At 33.1% G+C, this 16,745-nt stretch overlaps 1 protein-coding gene across 1 annotated transcript; it reads right to left on the bottom strand.

The window, feature by feature from the left end:
* Positions 1 to 730: 730 nt before the first annotated feature.
* LOC149543904 (serine/threonine-protein kinase PEPKR2-like) lies at positions 731 to 1,717 on the bottom strand. The gene is made up of 2 exons (XM_089795855.1): positions 1,220 to 1,717; positions 731 to 1,044 (listed from the first exon to the last, which is right to left on the bottom strand). Exons 1-2 carry the CDS (start codon positions 1,320 to 1,322, stop codon positions 731 to 733), a joined length of 417 nt encoding a protein of 138 aa, XP_089651981.1. The 5' UTR covers positions 1,323 to 1,717.
* Between the last annotated feature and the right edge of the window lie 15,028 nt (positions 1,718 to 16,745).

Raw genomic sequence — 16,745 nt, 5'->3', positions numbered from 1 at the left:
TATGTCAATTGAATTTAAATTATTTATTTTAAACATTATGTTTAATCTTTATTTCATGTGTTCTACATAGACTTTTATTTTTCTGTAAGCATCCCTTGAAAATCCTTTACCATTCTTGTATCATTCTTCATAAAAAAAAAATATACAATTCTTCCATTTACAATTTGAATGTTGTAGATACATATACAATATAAAAAAAGCACCACCTTAGGGTGCAGTATAAGCTTCTAGTGAGACCAAATTTATTCCACAAAAACATAAAAGGACTCAAATATCAGCTATGGAATATGCTGAGTCTAATCAGTACAATTCAGCATTCAACATGCTATACAAAGAGGAAATCTTGAATAAATAGAGCTCTGTCCAAGGCAAGGATAGGCATCCATGTTGAATCTGTTCTTTTTATGTTTGGATATTTTCATCTATGAAATTGTAGCACATAGAACATCCACAAGATCCATATTTGTTTCTTGTTGTCTACAGTCTTTCTCTGAAAGAGATAAAAGAGCATGATCAATTGCATCAACAAGCGAGGAGCGTAAATTCTTGCATATACACTTCTCTTTTGTCTCTTTCTTTCTCTCTACCTTGTATGGAAACATCAAATTTGACTCCTTAAAGAGTCAGATTTTATATGATACAAGATCCAAGGATGGACTGTAAAAGAAAGAGAAAAGTGCATAAGAAAAACCTCAGAATGACTGTATAAATTTATACCAAAAATGTAAAGCTAGAAAATATACATACTCAAGGCTTCCTCTGGAGAAATCCTCTTCTCAACATCCCTTGAAAGCATCCTAGAAAGCAAATCCTTGGCAGGCTCAGAAATAGATTTCCACTTATCAGTGAAGAAATTTAATTGCACATTTTTCACTGCCTCAACGATGGTATCTATAGAATCCCCACAAAATGGTAAGGTACCAATCAAGAGCCCATGGAGGATGACACCAATAGCCCATACATCCACCTTTTCTGTATATTTCCCTGCAAAAACTTCAGGGGCTACATATGTAGGACTGCCAGCCAAACCTGATAAATTTTGACCTACACTCAATACAAACAAGAGTTTTAATTTATAACAATCTTGATATTTAGAATTAATTTAAAGATTTTGGATTTCATAAAATGAATAGAACTCTATTGATATAAATATTGAAAATAGTCTTTTAACTATAAAAAAGAAAAGAACTCTACTAATTTGAAAGTGTGAATGGCATACCATTTTCCACATGCACCAAAATGCCAAAATCACATAACTTCATCTGTCCATCACTGGATAAAAGAATATTTTGGGGCTTGATGTCCCTGTGAACAACTCCCATTTCATGGCAGTGTTGAATTACATCAAGCAGTTGTCTGATCAATTGTGCTGCTTCCCTCTCTCAATAACATCTCTTTTTCACAGAATCAGCAAGGCCTGCCCCAGAGCAAATCTCCATTACAAGATGCAAAGAATCTGCATCTTTGTACACAGAATGAAGTGTTACAATGTTGGGATGACCCGAGAGGTGTTGCATAATCTCCACTTCTTTGTATACATTTTGTGGAGAATCTCTGGGCACAGTCTTGCATGCCATCATTTCTTGTGTGACTCTGTTCTTGCACAGCTTTACAACTCCGTATTTGCCTCTACCCAAAATTGGACCAATGTAATAATTGCCTCAAAGATGGTATCTATAGAATCCCCACAAAATGGTAAGGTACCAATCAAGAGCCCGTGGAGGATGACACCAGTACCCATACATCCACCTTTTCTGTATATTTCCCTGCCAAAACTTTAGGGGCTACATATGCGGGACTGCCAGCCAAACCTGATAAATTTTGACCTACACTCAATACAAACAAGAGTTTTAATTTATAACAATCTTGATATTTAGAATTAATTTAAAGAGTTTGGATTTCATAAAACGAATAGAACTCTATTGATATAAATATTGACAATAGTCTTTTAACTATAGAAAAGAAAAGAACTCTACTTGGCATCAGCTTGATTTTCCCCGACAAGAGCAGAACTTTCCGGCGGTACCTTCCCCAATTCAGAGGGCTCTTTTTGAAAGTTTTCTTCAGCCGAGATCACATCAGGTGCTTAGTGGCCTCGGCAGGTGCTCCAGAAGAAGCCATTGTTGAATCGAGGGTAAGCTTTACAAATTACCCTTGAAGCGCTGCGTTCAGAAGGTGGAGGGAAAGATTGATTTTCGAATGGGGAGGGAAAACATCCGAAGCGTTTAATACAAGAATTGGTGCCGGCGGGGGGCGGGAAGCTGCGAAGCAAATCAATTTTCGCAAATTGCCAAAAATGGCTGTGATGTATTAAATTAATTGTCAGGGAAGATAAAAGTTTTTATTTCCACTTGTCTTCACATTAGGAAAAGCATGCCCTTCTCTGCCCTAAATATAGACGATGAACACTAAATAATGGCCTCAACTTAGACTTTTTTCTCTGTTTTCTGCCACGGGTATTTTTGACACAGCTTTTGATGAGCATTGAGAAAACTGACACACGTGGGATTGGGATTGGCATTTTTAATATAATGATAATTTAATTTTGTAGCTAAAATTCTGGTTGATGTTTTCATATGAAGAAAGTGTGCTTTAATTTTCAGAAAATTATTTATTTTTCAACGTGATGAAGTGTGTCTGAACTAACAATAAACAGTTGATCTCAATTTCAAAATTCCATTTCATTCTTTTATGTAGAAGAATATTTTTCTATAATAAATAATTGATTTTAATTTATAGGCTTTTTTAGTTGACCTTTTTGTGTGCCTATGAAATTATTGCTCATTTGTAATTGTAGTAAAAGTAGTTTTAACTAGTTTTTAAACTATTATAGATTATATAATTTAATAAATTTAGATTATATACCTCATTCAATTTTGTTTTTTTTTTCGGGTGAACAATTATAAAATGATTAAGTGTTCAACATATTTGTCATGTTTGTAGAGTAACATTTATAATTCAGAGTGTTCTAAAGTTTTTCAAATGTTTGAGTCTCAATACAAAGTTTGTTTGTTTTTTTTTTTTTTACTAAAGATATAATTGATGTTTGTGAAGGTCATCAAGGCATCAATGAGAAACTTTCAAAAGGACTTAAAAGATATCCTACACAATTTAGTAGGTTTTCATACTATGAGCACCTCCTAGTCATGCATTTGTTTAATGATACGCATATTGGAAAAAATGTAATAGAGATACTATGGAAAATATTGAATGGAAGGTGTGACAAATAAAAATTGGTCAAAATTTACAATGATATTGATGAATCCAATCATGCATTGAACTTTTTTGTTGAATCAAATAGCAATGGAAACTAGATTAATACAAGCATCATTCCTTGGTTATTAATGCAACAACAAAGTGATGCCATATATGAAGCCATAAAAAAAACTAGATTTCCCATAGGATTTGTTGTAAACATAAGCAATCTCATATCAGAGAAATGTGATTTTGGGTCAAGGTTGAAAATGCATGATTGGCATACCTTCGGCAAGGTAAGTCATGTTCTTCTCTATTTACAAAAAAATTGTAAAACATCATGTACTTTTGATTGTTTTATTTTATAATATATTGACAAGATCATTTTATCATTATTTTAGTACGTTTTACTTCTATCTCTTCCACACATCTTCGAAAACATGACTGTCAAACACATTATATATGATCTTGGAAAATACATGAGGTTAGAAGTGTTCTTAGTCTCATTAATATATTTTTACATGATGAATATATTCTAGGTGGTTTTCATCTAAATAAATTGATAAAAAAGACATAAAGAAATGGAAGAAAAAAATTCCTTAACTTTTGTGTAAGATGCAAAAGTGACTACCTTCAACTTTTTTCAATGCACAAGAACACTGCCTCATACATCTAGTTTAGGAGATTGAATTGTGTGGACCTGTACCAACTAGGTCAATCTGGATGATTGAGAGGCACTTGAAATTTTTGAAGGGCTTGGTTCAATAGAGAGCACATCTTGAAGGTTCCGTGGTCGAGGGATAGATGGTCTACTAGACCATGGTTTACATTAGTGAATATCTTCCCAAGTTTTTATCAAAATCCATGTGGATCACATTTGGGATCCCAACTTCGTGAATAGATTTGAAGGGGAGTACTTGATGGGGAAAGGTAGATTGAGGAAAGTGAGAGGTAATTATAAGAATTTATTTTAGTTAATTAATTCTTATCCTTCATCAATATAATTTGTTTCTAATTGGTCTATTTATTTTATATAGTTGCTCATGAGTGGAATGTACTTCATTTGTATATTGCAAAAAATCTTGATTGGATGATGGTATGGATTGAATAATCTCATCAAAATGGTCTCTAATTAACATGTGATGATTTTGCTTCATTGGTTAATGAAGCTCATCGTAATTGAGATTCCAATGTTATGCAAATTGTAATTGATCTAAAAAATGATTTAAGAGGTGGAAAGGTACGTATAAGTTAATCTATCATGAACCATTTGTTTAATATCAACTTGAGGATGGATGCATAATTTTTTCATGTTTGAAAAATAATAGGTCAAGTACCATAGAGCTATGTACTACAATGGCTATAAATTTTGTATAAAAAGGTGGACAAGACTAAGAGAACTTATGATTTTGGGATAACGATAGTGTTTGAGGCCACAAATATTTTGTCTAGAAACGACATGCATGTCAAAAATTTAAAAACAAATACTATATCATTTTGGACGATATAATTGAGTGCAACTTTAATTCCTTCAAACAAGTTCTACTTGGTGTCAAATGGTACAGGCTAGTACTGAATCAAAATGATCCTAATAGAACTATTATTGAACATCATAATGGATTTACAATGATTAATAAAAGGTCATTTTAGCTAGCTGAAAATGAGCCTTATGTTCTTCCAAGACAATCTGAGAAAGTATTTTACTTTCGCATTCCACATAAACTTAAGAAGTGGAAGATGAAGTAGATGATGATGATGACGAAGATGGAAGAGATGATGATACTAATGATGGTGAAGATAAAGGAGATGATGACGATGATGGTGGTGAAGATGTTCATGATGATGGTGATGACATTGACGACGACGACGACGACGATGATGATGATGATGATGATGATGATGGTGGTGGTGGTGGTGATGGTGATGGTGGTGATGACAATGACGACAACGACAATGATGATGATGATGGTCATAGTGATGACCATGATGTTGATGATGGTCATTTTGATGATTTGGATGATGATGGCAATAATGATGGTGTTCATGATTATGAGATGGATGAAGAATATTATCAATGACATGATCAATGGAAATGTATTTTGCTCCTTCAACTATAGCTCTCATTTGATGGGCTCTAGGTACCACCAAATAGGTATATGTTAGATTTTTCTTCCTCAAGTGAGGTAAATGCTGGAATAGAAGAGGATAGTGAGACATGTAGTAGGTCTCCAAAAGAATGACAACCTAGAGGGCAAAATATTAGAAGAAAATTCAATAAATGCATGCAATTGTCCTTGCTCAAGGGGGTCATGTTCTTATGATGATGAGACAAAGGGTGACATCAAGATTCCCTTAAGGCACACACATCTTGAGAAAGAATGGGTACCCAAGGAATTGCCTCCAAATAACACTAATTTTTGCATTAACAAGAGGATATGTCACACAACTCCATAATCATTACATGGTTTGGGCCTATTTTCCATGGATGACATAAAGGATAGTTATAACAAAGTTGTTGAATTGTTGGAGTCTATAGGACCTTGTTACAATTACAAAAATTGGATGCAAATAGTTCAATATAAAAAAGTATGCATAGGTATGCACTGTTAGCAAATTATCTATTGAAATCTGATTGAAAAGATCATTGAAAAAGAGATTGTTGAAGAAGATTATGTGTTTCAATCATTATTTTGTCACTGTTGTCAAACTTGCTATATGTTGGTAAGAGAATTTCTTATAAGATTCAAGTACTATCACTTAGTTGATTGATGAGGAGGATTTGATCAATAAGATGTAACAAAAGCACCTAGAGGAAAGGTTGAGTTATGATTATGAAATGAAGTACAAGGATTAGTTAAGACAGTGATGACATGATGTATTGATGATCTTCTTAAGGTTAGAAAATGGTTGGCTACACTTAGAAAGCCTAGAAGAATAAGTTAAATAAAGTTTGTTTGCTAAGCTTGACGAAGTAGATAGTAGGTGTCAAGCAAAGTTAGTGCAAGCTAAGCAGAAAGTTAGTTGGAGCCAAGTAAAAGTAGAATCTAGTGGATGTTGAGCAAGTCAGTTTATATTGAGTAAAGTTTAGTTGATGCTAAGCACAAGTAAACTTTAGTTGATGTTGAGTGATTTTACAGTTGATGTCGAGCAATGGAGTATGTGCCAAGTATCAAAAGGTTGATAATGGTGAGCTTCTTCATTATGATAAAGTTCAAAGATTCACCAAATCTAAGTTGACAAATTTATTTTCTTGAAACTTTTAAACTTGGAGGAAGATAAGATTGATGAGCTAGTGGCACAAAATTTGATGTAAACCATTTTTAGGTGAATTCAAATGGATTCTAGGAGAAGTTTCTAGAAAAAGGAAAGATATAGGGTAGATACATTGTATCCTACTTAATCCATCCAAAAACCCTAATTTGGACAATGGATAATGAGTGAGAAAATATTCTAATTTCTTATTTATAGGAATTTTTGGTCATGAAGCAAGAGAGAGGTTGGTGTCATGTGTGAGAACCTAAGAAGGAGAAGGAATTAAGGGTTTTTCTTGATCAAGTGACCCAAGAGAAGAGTCTACAATGACATGTTAAGCAATAAGGCTTAAGGAGATGAACGATTGAAGGGTGAATAAGATGTCAGAGCTAAAAAGCATGAAAGCCAACTATAATTGAGGACTAAATAGACATCTATAATCTACAAGTGAAATTGTAATTTGTATCAGATCAAATCTCTATTGTTACTCTCTAACAATTGTATCAGTCTAGGGTAAATCCTTTGGATTAAGGTTGACCTAACAGTCATTAGAAAATCCTTTAACAGGGTGGCATTCCAAGTGAATGGCCTAAAGTCCTTTAACAAGGCTCACTTTTAATAGGGTGATTGAAATCCCTTAATTGGGTCACATTTAATAGTGTGTATTGTAACCTTTAATAGGGTTGGCCTTTCATAGGGTATCACTTCAAAAGAGTGAAAAGGAGTAGCATGTTATTGGTGGTTTTTTCCAAATTGAGTTTCCACATAAATCATTGTATCAAGTGTGCTGATGAATGTGTTGTGTTTCATGCTTTACACTTCTACAAATTGATTTGATAGTAACATACAAGTTTTAGTAAATACACAATGAATGCATGTATGATTATGAATATTTTATGGGTTTACTGAAGTGGGAAAAGTTTTATTTATACATCTAGACATTGGATAATTGATTCACCCCTCTAGTTATCCTAAAGTAATTCCAAAAATTAATAGTAGAGCCATCTACTTAAGAGGACTAGTTTTAAGGTACTAGGATAATTCACTTCAAATGAGTTTGAGATGTTCTATAATGACAGAGGAATCAAAAGACAAACATTTGCACCTAGGACCCCTCCACAAAATCGAATTGCTAAAAGGAGAAACATGTCTATAATGGACTATGCTAGAACACTTATGATGGAGAAGAATGTTGCTTTGAAATACAAGAGAGAAGCTATAAGTACTGTTGTATATACCTTGAACCATGTGTAAATAAAGAAAGATACTCATTCAACATCTTTTGAACTATGGTATGGATATGCACCCAATGTAAAATACTTTAAGGTATTTGGAAGTAAGGTATTTGGAAGTAAGTGTTACATTCTTAAAGATGTTAGGAATGGAAAGTTTCATGCAAAATGTGAAGAAGGTATATTCCGTAGATACTCCATAAGAAGCAAAGCTTATAAGTGTTTAAATACTAACACTACCAAAATTGTCAAAAGTGCAAATGTAAACATTGATGAATTTATAGAAGTAAATGAGGTTGAACCTATGTAAGAACCAGAAGAATACAAATCATTTGTATACTTTTATGAAGGAATCCTACTCAAGAAGATATTTTAAATCAAGTTACAAATCAACAACAAGTATTAGTGACTGTCGAGTCACATCCTGTGAATGTTGAGTTGTGTTCAGGAAGTAAGCTACATTTAGATACCAAGTTGCAAAATGAAGAAGATACACATTCTGATTCTGAGATTAGTACACATGAAAGAGATGCTGAGATACCTAATAGAAATGTATATAGTGACTCTGAAGTTTAAAGACAAAATGTAGCAATAAGAGATGAGCCAAGATTATCTAAATATGTCTAAAGGCATCATCCTATTGATCAAATAATTAGAAACAAAGATGCTAGGCCAATGACAATAAATAGATTGAGAGGTGAATCATGTTTGTTAAGCATGAAGGAGCCCAAAATAGTAAAAGATGCATTAGAGGATGATGATTGGTACAAGGCCATGGAAGAACAGATTGAATAGATACAGAACAAAACATGGAGTCTAGTTCCTAGACCAGAAGACAAAAATGTGATTGGCACCAAGTGGGTATTTAGAAACAAGTTAGATGAGAAAGGTGAAGTCACAAGTAACAAAGAAAGATTATTTTGCAAGGGTTATGCACAAGAAGAAGGAATTGACCATGGAGAGGCATTTGCTTCTGTTGTAAGAATGGAAGGAATAAGAACTCTACTTGCTTATGCTACATACAAAGGTTTCAAAGTTTATTAGATGGATATAAAATCTACATTTTTAAATGGCATACTAGAAGAGGAAGTCTACATAGAACACCCAAAAGGATTTTTTGATGATAACAATAAGAACATGGTATGTAGACTGCATAAAGCCCTATACGGATTGAAGCAAGGACCAAGAGCATGGTATGAGAGACTTCATACTTATCTTGTGAAGATTGGATTTGAAAGGAACGATAATAATAATAATCTATACATAAAGACAAAAAAAGGCAAAGGTATTTTGCTATCTGAATATTTATTAATGATATCATATTGGAAGGACAAGATGCTTTATGTAAGGACTTTGCAAATTAGATGAAGCAAGAATTTGAAATGTGTATGTTTAAAGAAATCAATTTTTATGTGTGATTGCAAGTATATCAGATGAAGTATGGTATATACATCACTTAGTCAAAATATGTCAAAGAGATATTGAATACATTTGTACTAGATGATTCCAAACAATTAAGTACACCTATGGTGACAGGACACAAGTTGTCTAAGAATGATGATTCAGCTGAGGTGAATCAAACATTGTACAAGTCTATGATTGGAAAATTGCACTATGTAGTACATAGTAGACCTAATATTGCATTATCTTTTGGGATAGTAGCAAGATTCTCTGCAAATCCCAAGGAGAATTACTTAATGGCTATGAAGAGGATAATGAGATACTTGAATGGAACAGAAGAGTTTGGTCTATACTATAAGAAGAATAAAAGGTTTGACTTAAGAGCCTACACTGATGTGGACTGGGCTGGAAACATTGATGACAAAAAGAGAACTAGTGGAGGAGCATTTTTCTTAGGCAAAATACGAGTTACACAGAAAAGCAAGAAATAGAGTTGTACTTCATAATCTACTGCTGAAGAAGAATACATTGCTACTGCTATAAACTATACAAACATTGTATGGATCAAAAAGATACTCAAAGGAATGAAGGAAGAAATCTTAGATCAGTGATACTATATTGTGATAATACAAGTGCTATCAATATATCAAAGAATCTACTGATGGACACAAAGACAAAAAAAAAAATTGCAATCAAGTATCATTATGTAAGAGAATTAGTTCAAGACAAAAAGGTGAAGATGAAATATATTAACTCAAAGGAGAAAATTTTTGATATCTTCACAAAACTATTACCTAAGGATGCTCATGAGTATCTAAGAGTTTTACTAATAAAGTGCAAGAGATAAGTGGGAGAAATTCCTAAATTGTCTACTGATCAGAGAGGGAGAAAGATATCAAGAATCAAGTCAAAACAAAGAGGGAGACATTGATTAAAAAGCCAAGAAGATCACACCAGAGGGAGATACAAGAAGGAACTCAGAGGGAGTTTTAAGAAAGAGTTTTGTAACCTAATTAGAAGATGGAATTTGTTTATAGAGGAAGCAATACAAGTTCTCTTTTTGGTATTTCCTTAGTATTTTAGTCTAGTTATTTTGGTTTTCCGTGATGTTCATCATTCAATAGACTTGGTTGATCAATTTGGTTTTCCATCAATGCCAAAGAGGGAGATTGTTGAAATCTGATTGAAAAGATCATTGAAAAAGGGATTTTTAAGAAGGAGATTGTTGAAGAAGATTATGTGTTTGAATCATTATTTTATCATTGATGTCAAACCTGCTATTTTCTAGTAGGACAATTGCTTATAAGATTCAAGTACTATCACTTAGTTGATTGATGAAGAGGATTTGATCAATAAGATGTAACAAAAGCATCTAGAGGAAAGGTTGAGTTATGATTATGAAATGAACTACAAGGATCAGTTAACACAATGATGACATGATGTATTGATGATCTAATTAAGGTTAGAAAATGGCTAGCTACACTTAGAAAGTTTAGAAGAATAAGTTAAACAAAGTTTTTCTACCAAGCTTGACTGAGTAGATAATAGGTGCTAAGAAAAGTTAGTGCAAGGCAAGAAGAAAGTCAGTTGGAGCTAAGTAAAAGTAGAATCTAGTGGATGTCAAGTAAATTAGTTGATGCTGAGTAAAGTTTAGTTGATGTCAGAAACTAGTAAACTTTAGTTAATGTCGAGTGATTTTATAGTTGATGTTGAGCAATGCAATATGTGTCGAACATCAGATGATCGATAATGTCAAGCTACTGCATTATGATAACTTGATAAAAAATTCATTGAATCTTAGCTGACAAGTTTGTTTTCTTTAAAATTGTGAACTAGGAGGAAGATAAGATTGATGACCCGGTGGAATAAAATATGAAGTAAATCATTTTTAGGAAAATTCAAATGGATTCTAGGAGAATATTTGAGAAAAGGCAAGATACGGGGTAGATACATTGTATCCTACCTAATCCATCCAAAAACCCTAATTTGGACGATGGATAATGAGTGAGAAAATATTGTAATTTTCTATTTATAGGAATGTCTAGTCATAAAGCAAGAGAAAGGTTGGTGTCATGTTGAAGAACCTAAGAAGGAGAAAGAATTAAGAGTTTTACTTCATCACGTGACGCAAGAGAAGAGTCTACAATGGCATGTTAAACAAGAATGCTTAAGGAGATGAATGCTTGAAGGGTGAACAAGCTATCAAAGTTGAAAAGTATGAAAGCCAAGTAGAATTGAGGACTAGATAGAGATCTATAATTTGCAAGTGAAGTTGTAAGTTGTATCAGATCAAAGCTCTACTGTTACTTTCTAACAATTGTACCATTCTAGGGTAAATCTTGTGGATTAAGGTTGACCTAACAGTCATTGGAAAACCCTTTAATAGGGTGGCATTTCAAGTGAATGATCTAAAATCTTCTAATAAGGCTCACTTTTAACAAGATGATTGAAATCTCTTAACTGGGTCACATTTAATAGTGTGTATTGTAAACTTTAACAGGGTTGGCCTTTCACAGGGCATCACTTCAGAATAGTGAAAAAGAGTAGCATATTACTGGTGATTTTTCCCAAATTGGGTGTCCACATAAACCATTGTGTCAAGTGTGTTGATGAATGTGGTGTGTTTCATGCTTTACACTTTTGCAAATTGATTTGATAGTAACATACAAGTTTTTGTAAATACACAATGAATGCATGCATGGGTATGAATATTTTATGGGTTCACTAAATTGTGAAAATTTTTTATTTATACATCTAGACCTTAGATAACTAATTCACCCCCTCTCTCAATTATTCTAAAGTAATTCAAACATTATCTGTAATGGAAAGAAAATGATCAAAGTAAAAGACTTGCTGTGTACATTGATGGAAGGCCAAAAACAATAGGGAACAATGCAAGTTTTATAAATAGTATGCATCCTAGGTCAACTAATAAGCAACCAAATTGCATTTTTGAGGTGCATGAGGGAAATCATGTTTTTGTATCTATAATAAAATTAATAAATTTAGGGGAAGAGTTGCTAATAGATTACAATTTGAATCACATAGATACAAAGAAAGTTACTATCATGGGACTTGTAAGTACTATATATGTAAAATTTAAACTAATTACTTCCAATTAGAACTCTAATATACAATATACCATTTTAATAATATGTTTTTTTGCTAAGTGGGCCATTCCTTTCATTAGGCCGATGTTTTTATATATATTCTTTGTCATAGGGTGACATGGCAAACCCATTGGATGATAGAGGTAGGGATGTTGCTCACACCCCTTCTCTAGTGCAGGTACAACATTATTGGTTATCATAATATATTATGTGTTTGTTGATGTATGACATTAGTGGTTATCATTTTATATTATATATTTGTTCATGTATGACATTATTGGTTATCATAATATATTATATGTTCCTTCGTGTATGACATTACTTGTTAACATAATATATTATATGTTCCTTCATGTATGACATTATTGGTTATTATAATATATTATATGTTCATTCATGTATGCCATTATTGGTTATCATAATATATTATGAGGTTGCATGGGTACTTGTACCCACACCCTTGGTACTCATACCCATGTACCCAAGTACCCGGTACTCAGTGGAGAGCAGCATAGCTAAGGACCTTGATTGAGATTTTGGATTTTTTTTTTGGTTTTTTGTTTGTGTATCAGCTTATTTCTTATCAAGCTAAATTCAATACCTAATTAGTTAAAATCTTTGATAGAATATTGATTAACAATAAACTTTATCACTGTTTAAGCATAAGTTTATCATTTCCAATATGTCATTGTCATATGATTTATGATCTTGTTCATGTTTAAAGTTTTCCTTCTCTATGATATTTTTATCAAGCTTAATTCAATATGTAATTAGTTTTAATTTTTGATACAAGACTGATTAGCAATAAACTTTATTAGTGTTAAAGCCAGAAATTTATCATTTGCAATATGTCATTGTCATATGATTAATGATATTCTTGTTCATGTTTAAAACCTGCCTTCTATGTTATGCATCTAAATATTTATCATAAATTATTATTACAAACATATAACAAATCGAAAACTGAAAAAAATACATTACATTTGCAAACTTTATCACTATTCTTGATTTGAAAAATCATTGTCATGATTCATAAATTCAGGTTTTCTATAAATATAAAAGTATAATTAAAAATAAAGTTTGACATACCCAAGAAACCCCATCCCCTATTATAAAAAATAGTTGTACCCATACCTATACCCATCCATATACCCTAAGTACCCCAAATACCCCCGTCCCCTTGCAACATTGTATTTTATATGTGGATCTTGGTGTTTTCTGTAGACCTATGTGGTCTATAGGATCTCTTGCTACTTAAAACGTCCACTAACCTTGCCCAACCTCCTCAAATGGAAGCTTTATGTGTGGTAATTTTTAATGAATATGGGATCTGGGACATTGCAGTTGTCAGATAGAAGTTTAATGTTTCATGAGGATCCTTTAATGCATCCAGCTAATTTTATTTTCAGCACCACCCACTGAGAAATTACTGTGCATCCACTTGCATGGGAATAGTGCTTAGTTTAGGTTTCTTAATCTCCCCACATGACATTCAAGCCTCATGCAATAATTTTCCAGTTTTTTGCAACCAAAATCATCAGTTAAGTTGTATCTAAAAAACATTACTGCACCAAAGTTACTGCATGGGGAAAAACTCTTCAAACATTTGAACAGATGCTGCGAATTTGTCATACCCCTATTTTATTTGGGGTCAAGGATAGTGCCTGTAGGACATGCACATTGAGTGGACTAAATGTTAGTAGAAGCATAATTATGAATGATAGAGGCTGAGAACCATACCAAGCTAGAGAAGATGAGGGGAAAACAAATAACAAAATAAGTTAGATGTTAAACTTTAACTGTAATGCATAGTATTATTATCCAAGAGGTACAATTTGAGATGTTGTACATGTTGGTGCCTAATCTGGTCCCCTAATCTACCACTAAACTAGCTCCTAGAGAATAGAAGGGCCAGATATCTCACTACAACTATTTGTAGTTAGCAAAGATGTCAGGAAAAGTGCCACTAGACATGTGTGGCAAGTTTTTAGAAGATTTACATTGTTGTGTTTCTCTGATATGTTATGTAGGTAATAATTATGTTGTTGATAGAGAAACAAAGGGCTTATCTTAGTATAGATAGAGTTATGTAACCTTGAGTCCCCCAAACCCTTAAGAAGCATTAATACCGATTGTGTCCAATTGTAGAATGAGATGTGGAGATTTCTAAGCAATTTGCACTTTTTTCTACCCCTATCATTTGGAAGGGACTTGTGCTTCCATCATTAGGAAGGGGGTGTCAATTGTTGGAAAACTTAGATGTTGATTGTTGATGATCTAGTTATTATTGGTTGGGGTGGCACATAGAGGATTGCGTTCAATTAAAAATAGAGCCCTTGTAGCATTGTAGATTTCAATAGAGGTGGCTAGTAATGATGTGAGAGTTTTGAATTGAAAATGAGGTGAATAACAAGCTAGGAAGGAAGATTTGCTCAAAGGTGGTGTCTAATTCTACTTACCTGGTGATGTTATAGGGCTCATAATGCAGTGGCCAAGCTTGTGGTGCTACCTATACTTGGTAGTTATGTTCTACAGAATGGTTTGCATATATTGTTGTATTTGTTTAATTTGTGTGATGGATTCAATAGCTTTGTCAACTTTTTCTTAAGATAGAGTAATTGATGCTAAGGATAGTAGCACGGGATAAGCCCTATCATTCAATTATAGAAGTTGAAATTGGAGTAACACGGAAAGGGTTGTGGTTTGTAGAGTTGGGAAGACCTTTTCCATAGTTGTGCTTAATGAAAAGTAGGCTTCACAAGTCCATATTCATCAGTAAAAACTATAGTTGTTCTCTTATCTAACAAAATTTACAACATGTGAGCATTTAGTATTGGCCATGTTACATCTCCTTAGCATAGGATATATCTACCCCATGATGAATAGCTATTGTTGAATCACTGTTGATTTTTGCCATAATTTACCCACCAATCCATTATGTCAACATACGCTGAGAAGGGAAGGGAAATGTTTGATAAAAGATGCTAGTTGATCATCATTTCTATGACTAGGACTTCATTTTGTTCTTCCATTGTTCCTATTCTATCTACTTAGTATATAATTCCCTCCATGTTTTGCATGTGTGTTTAGATATTGTTCCAAATTTTTCACCATCCTCATCTCTATTTTGACCTAATTTCACACCATGTTTACAAGCTTCCATTATTCAAATAGTTGTTTAAATTTGTAGTTTGGCTTTGATACCATGTTAAATTCCAAAGATTGATGATGCAAATGTAATGGCATTGCTTATTCAAGGTACGTGTGTTTCAAATGTAGCATTATCTTAGATTTATATATAGAGAGAATAGGCCATGAATAGACATGTACCTTCATGGGACATGTCTATTCTTTAATCAGATAATTAATATTAATAACAAATTATATATATATATATATATATATATATATATATATATAATTTTCTCATATAAAAATGACCTCATATCTTAATATAAAGAACACACACACATATATATATATTATATATAGGTTTATCCAACCGAAGCTATCAAACATTGACAAGTAGAACTATTTCTAGAGGTGAGATTGATTTTGTACAAGGCATAAGAGTTTCCATCTTAGAGAATATGCCTACCGCAACATACTTTGAATTGTTGCCCTTTCTGTAGTTGGATAGCTAGATATGAAGTCAATGGAACTAGATTCCTATGACTTTGTTGGAAACAAGAAAGGCTTATACATTCCTTGTTTCTTGTTTATCAACTTGGTTATGACAGATGCACACCCAAAGATTGATCCAAATACAAGTAGCAAAACAAGCTCTTTTTTGATAGTTAAAACTTAATGCAATTAAGAATGTTCAAGTAAGCTATAGGATATTTTAGAACAAAAAAGAAGAATAAAAAAACTGTAATGCATAGCATCTAGAGATGTTGATAGTTACACTACTACAAAGGTTTAAAAAGTTGTTCATCACACACTATTTTTGCCTTGAATATTTTCCTTTGGTCTCATTCCTTCGTAATGCCTTTACCTTATGCATTGATTATCATTAATGTTGTGTTGACAATTATAGTAGCATTTTATCTAAAACCCTTCATGAATATCATTAATGCAAGAGGTAGTGAATGTATTCTTTGCTATTCACAAATATGACATTACATAAGACAAGATCCTTGAGAAGCCCTCATAATGATGCAAAATAGTCATCTCTATCATTCCTTTTATAGTTTTGACACAATCTTATAAATCTATGGCACATTAGAATATGTGCCATATTAAGCCTGCCTCTAATAAACCCTTAAGATCGTGAGTTATGATGAGGAAGAAAAGTTATGAACCCTTTAGAATCTTCTTCTTCTACACATCACACCATGTTTTCTCCATGAGGAGAAAAAGTTATGAGCCTACTCTCTCTCACTCTCTATCTTGTCCCATCCCCTCCTCTCTCTCTCCTCTCCCATCCCCTACTCTCTTTGTCTCACACACTCCCATCCCCCCCTCTCTCTCAGGCTACTCTCTCTCTCCCATGTCCCTCTCTCTCTCTCTCTCTCTCTCTCTCTCTCTCTCTCTCGCTTTCCCTCTCCCACTA

Source organism: Cupressus sempervirens, chromosome 8 (genome assembly GCF_028749045.1).
Source record: "Cupressus sempervirens isolate cs-2001-9-10 chromosome 8, ASM2874904v1, whole genome shotgun sequence".
NCBI lineage: Eukaryota > Viridiplantae > Streptophyta > Pinopsida > Cupressales > Cupressaceae > Cupressus > Cupressus sempervirens.
This window is presented reverse-complemented; position numbering and strand designations above follow the sequence as displayed.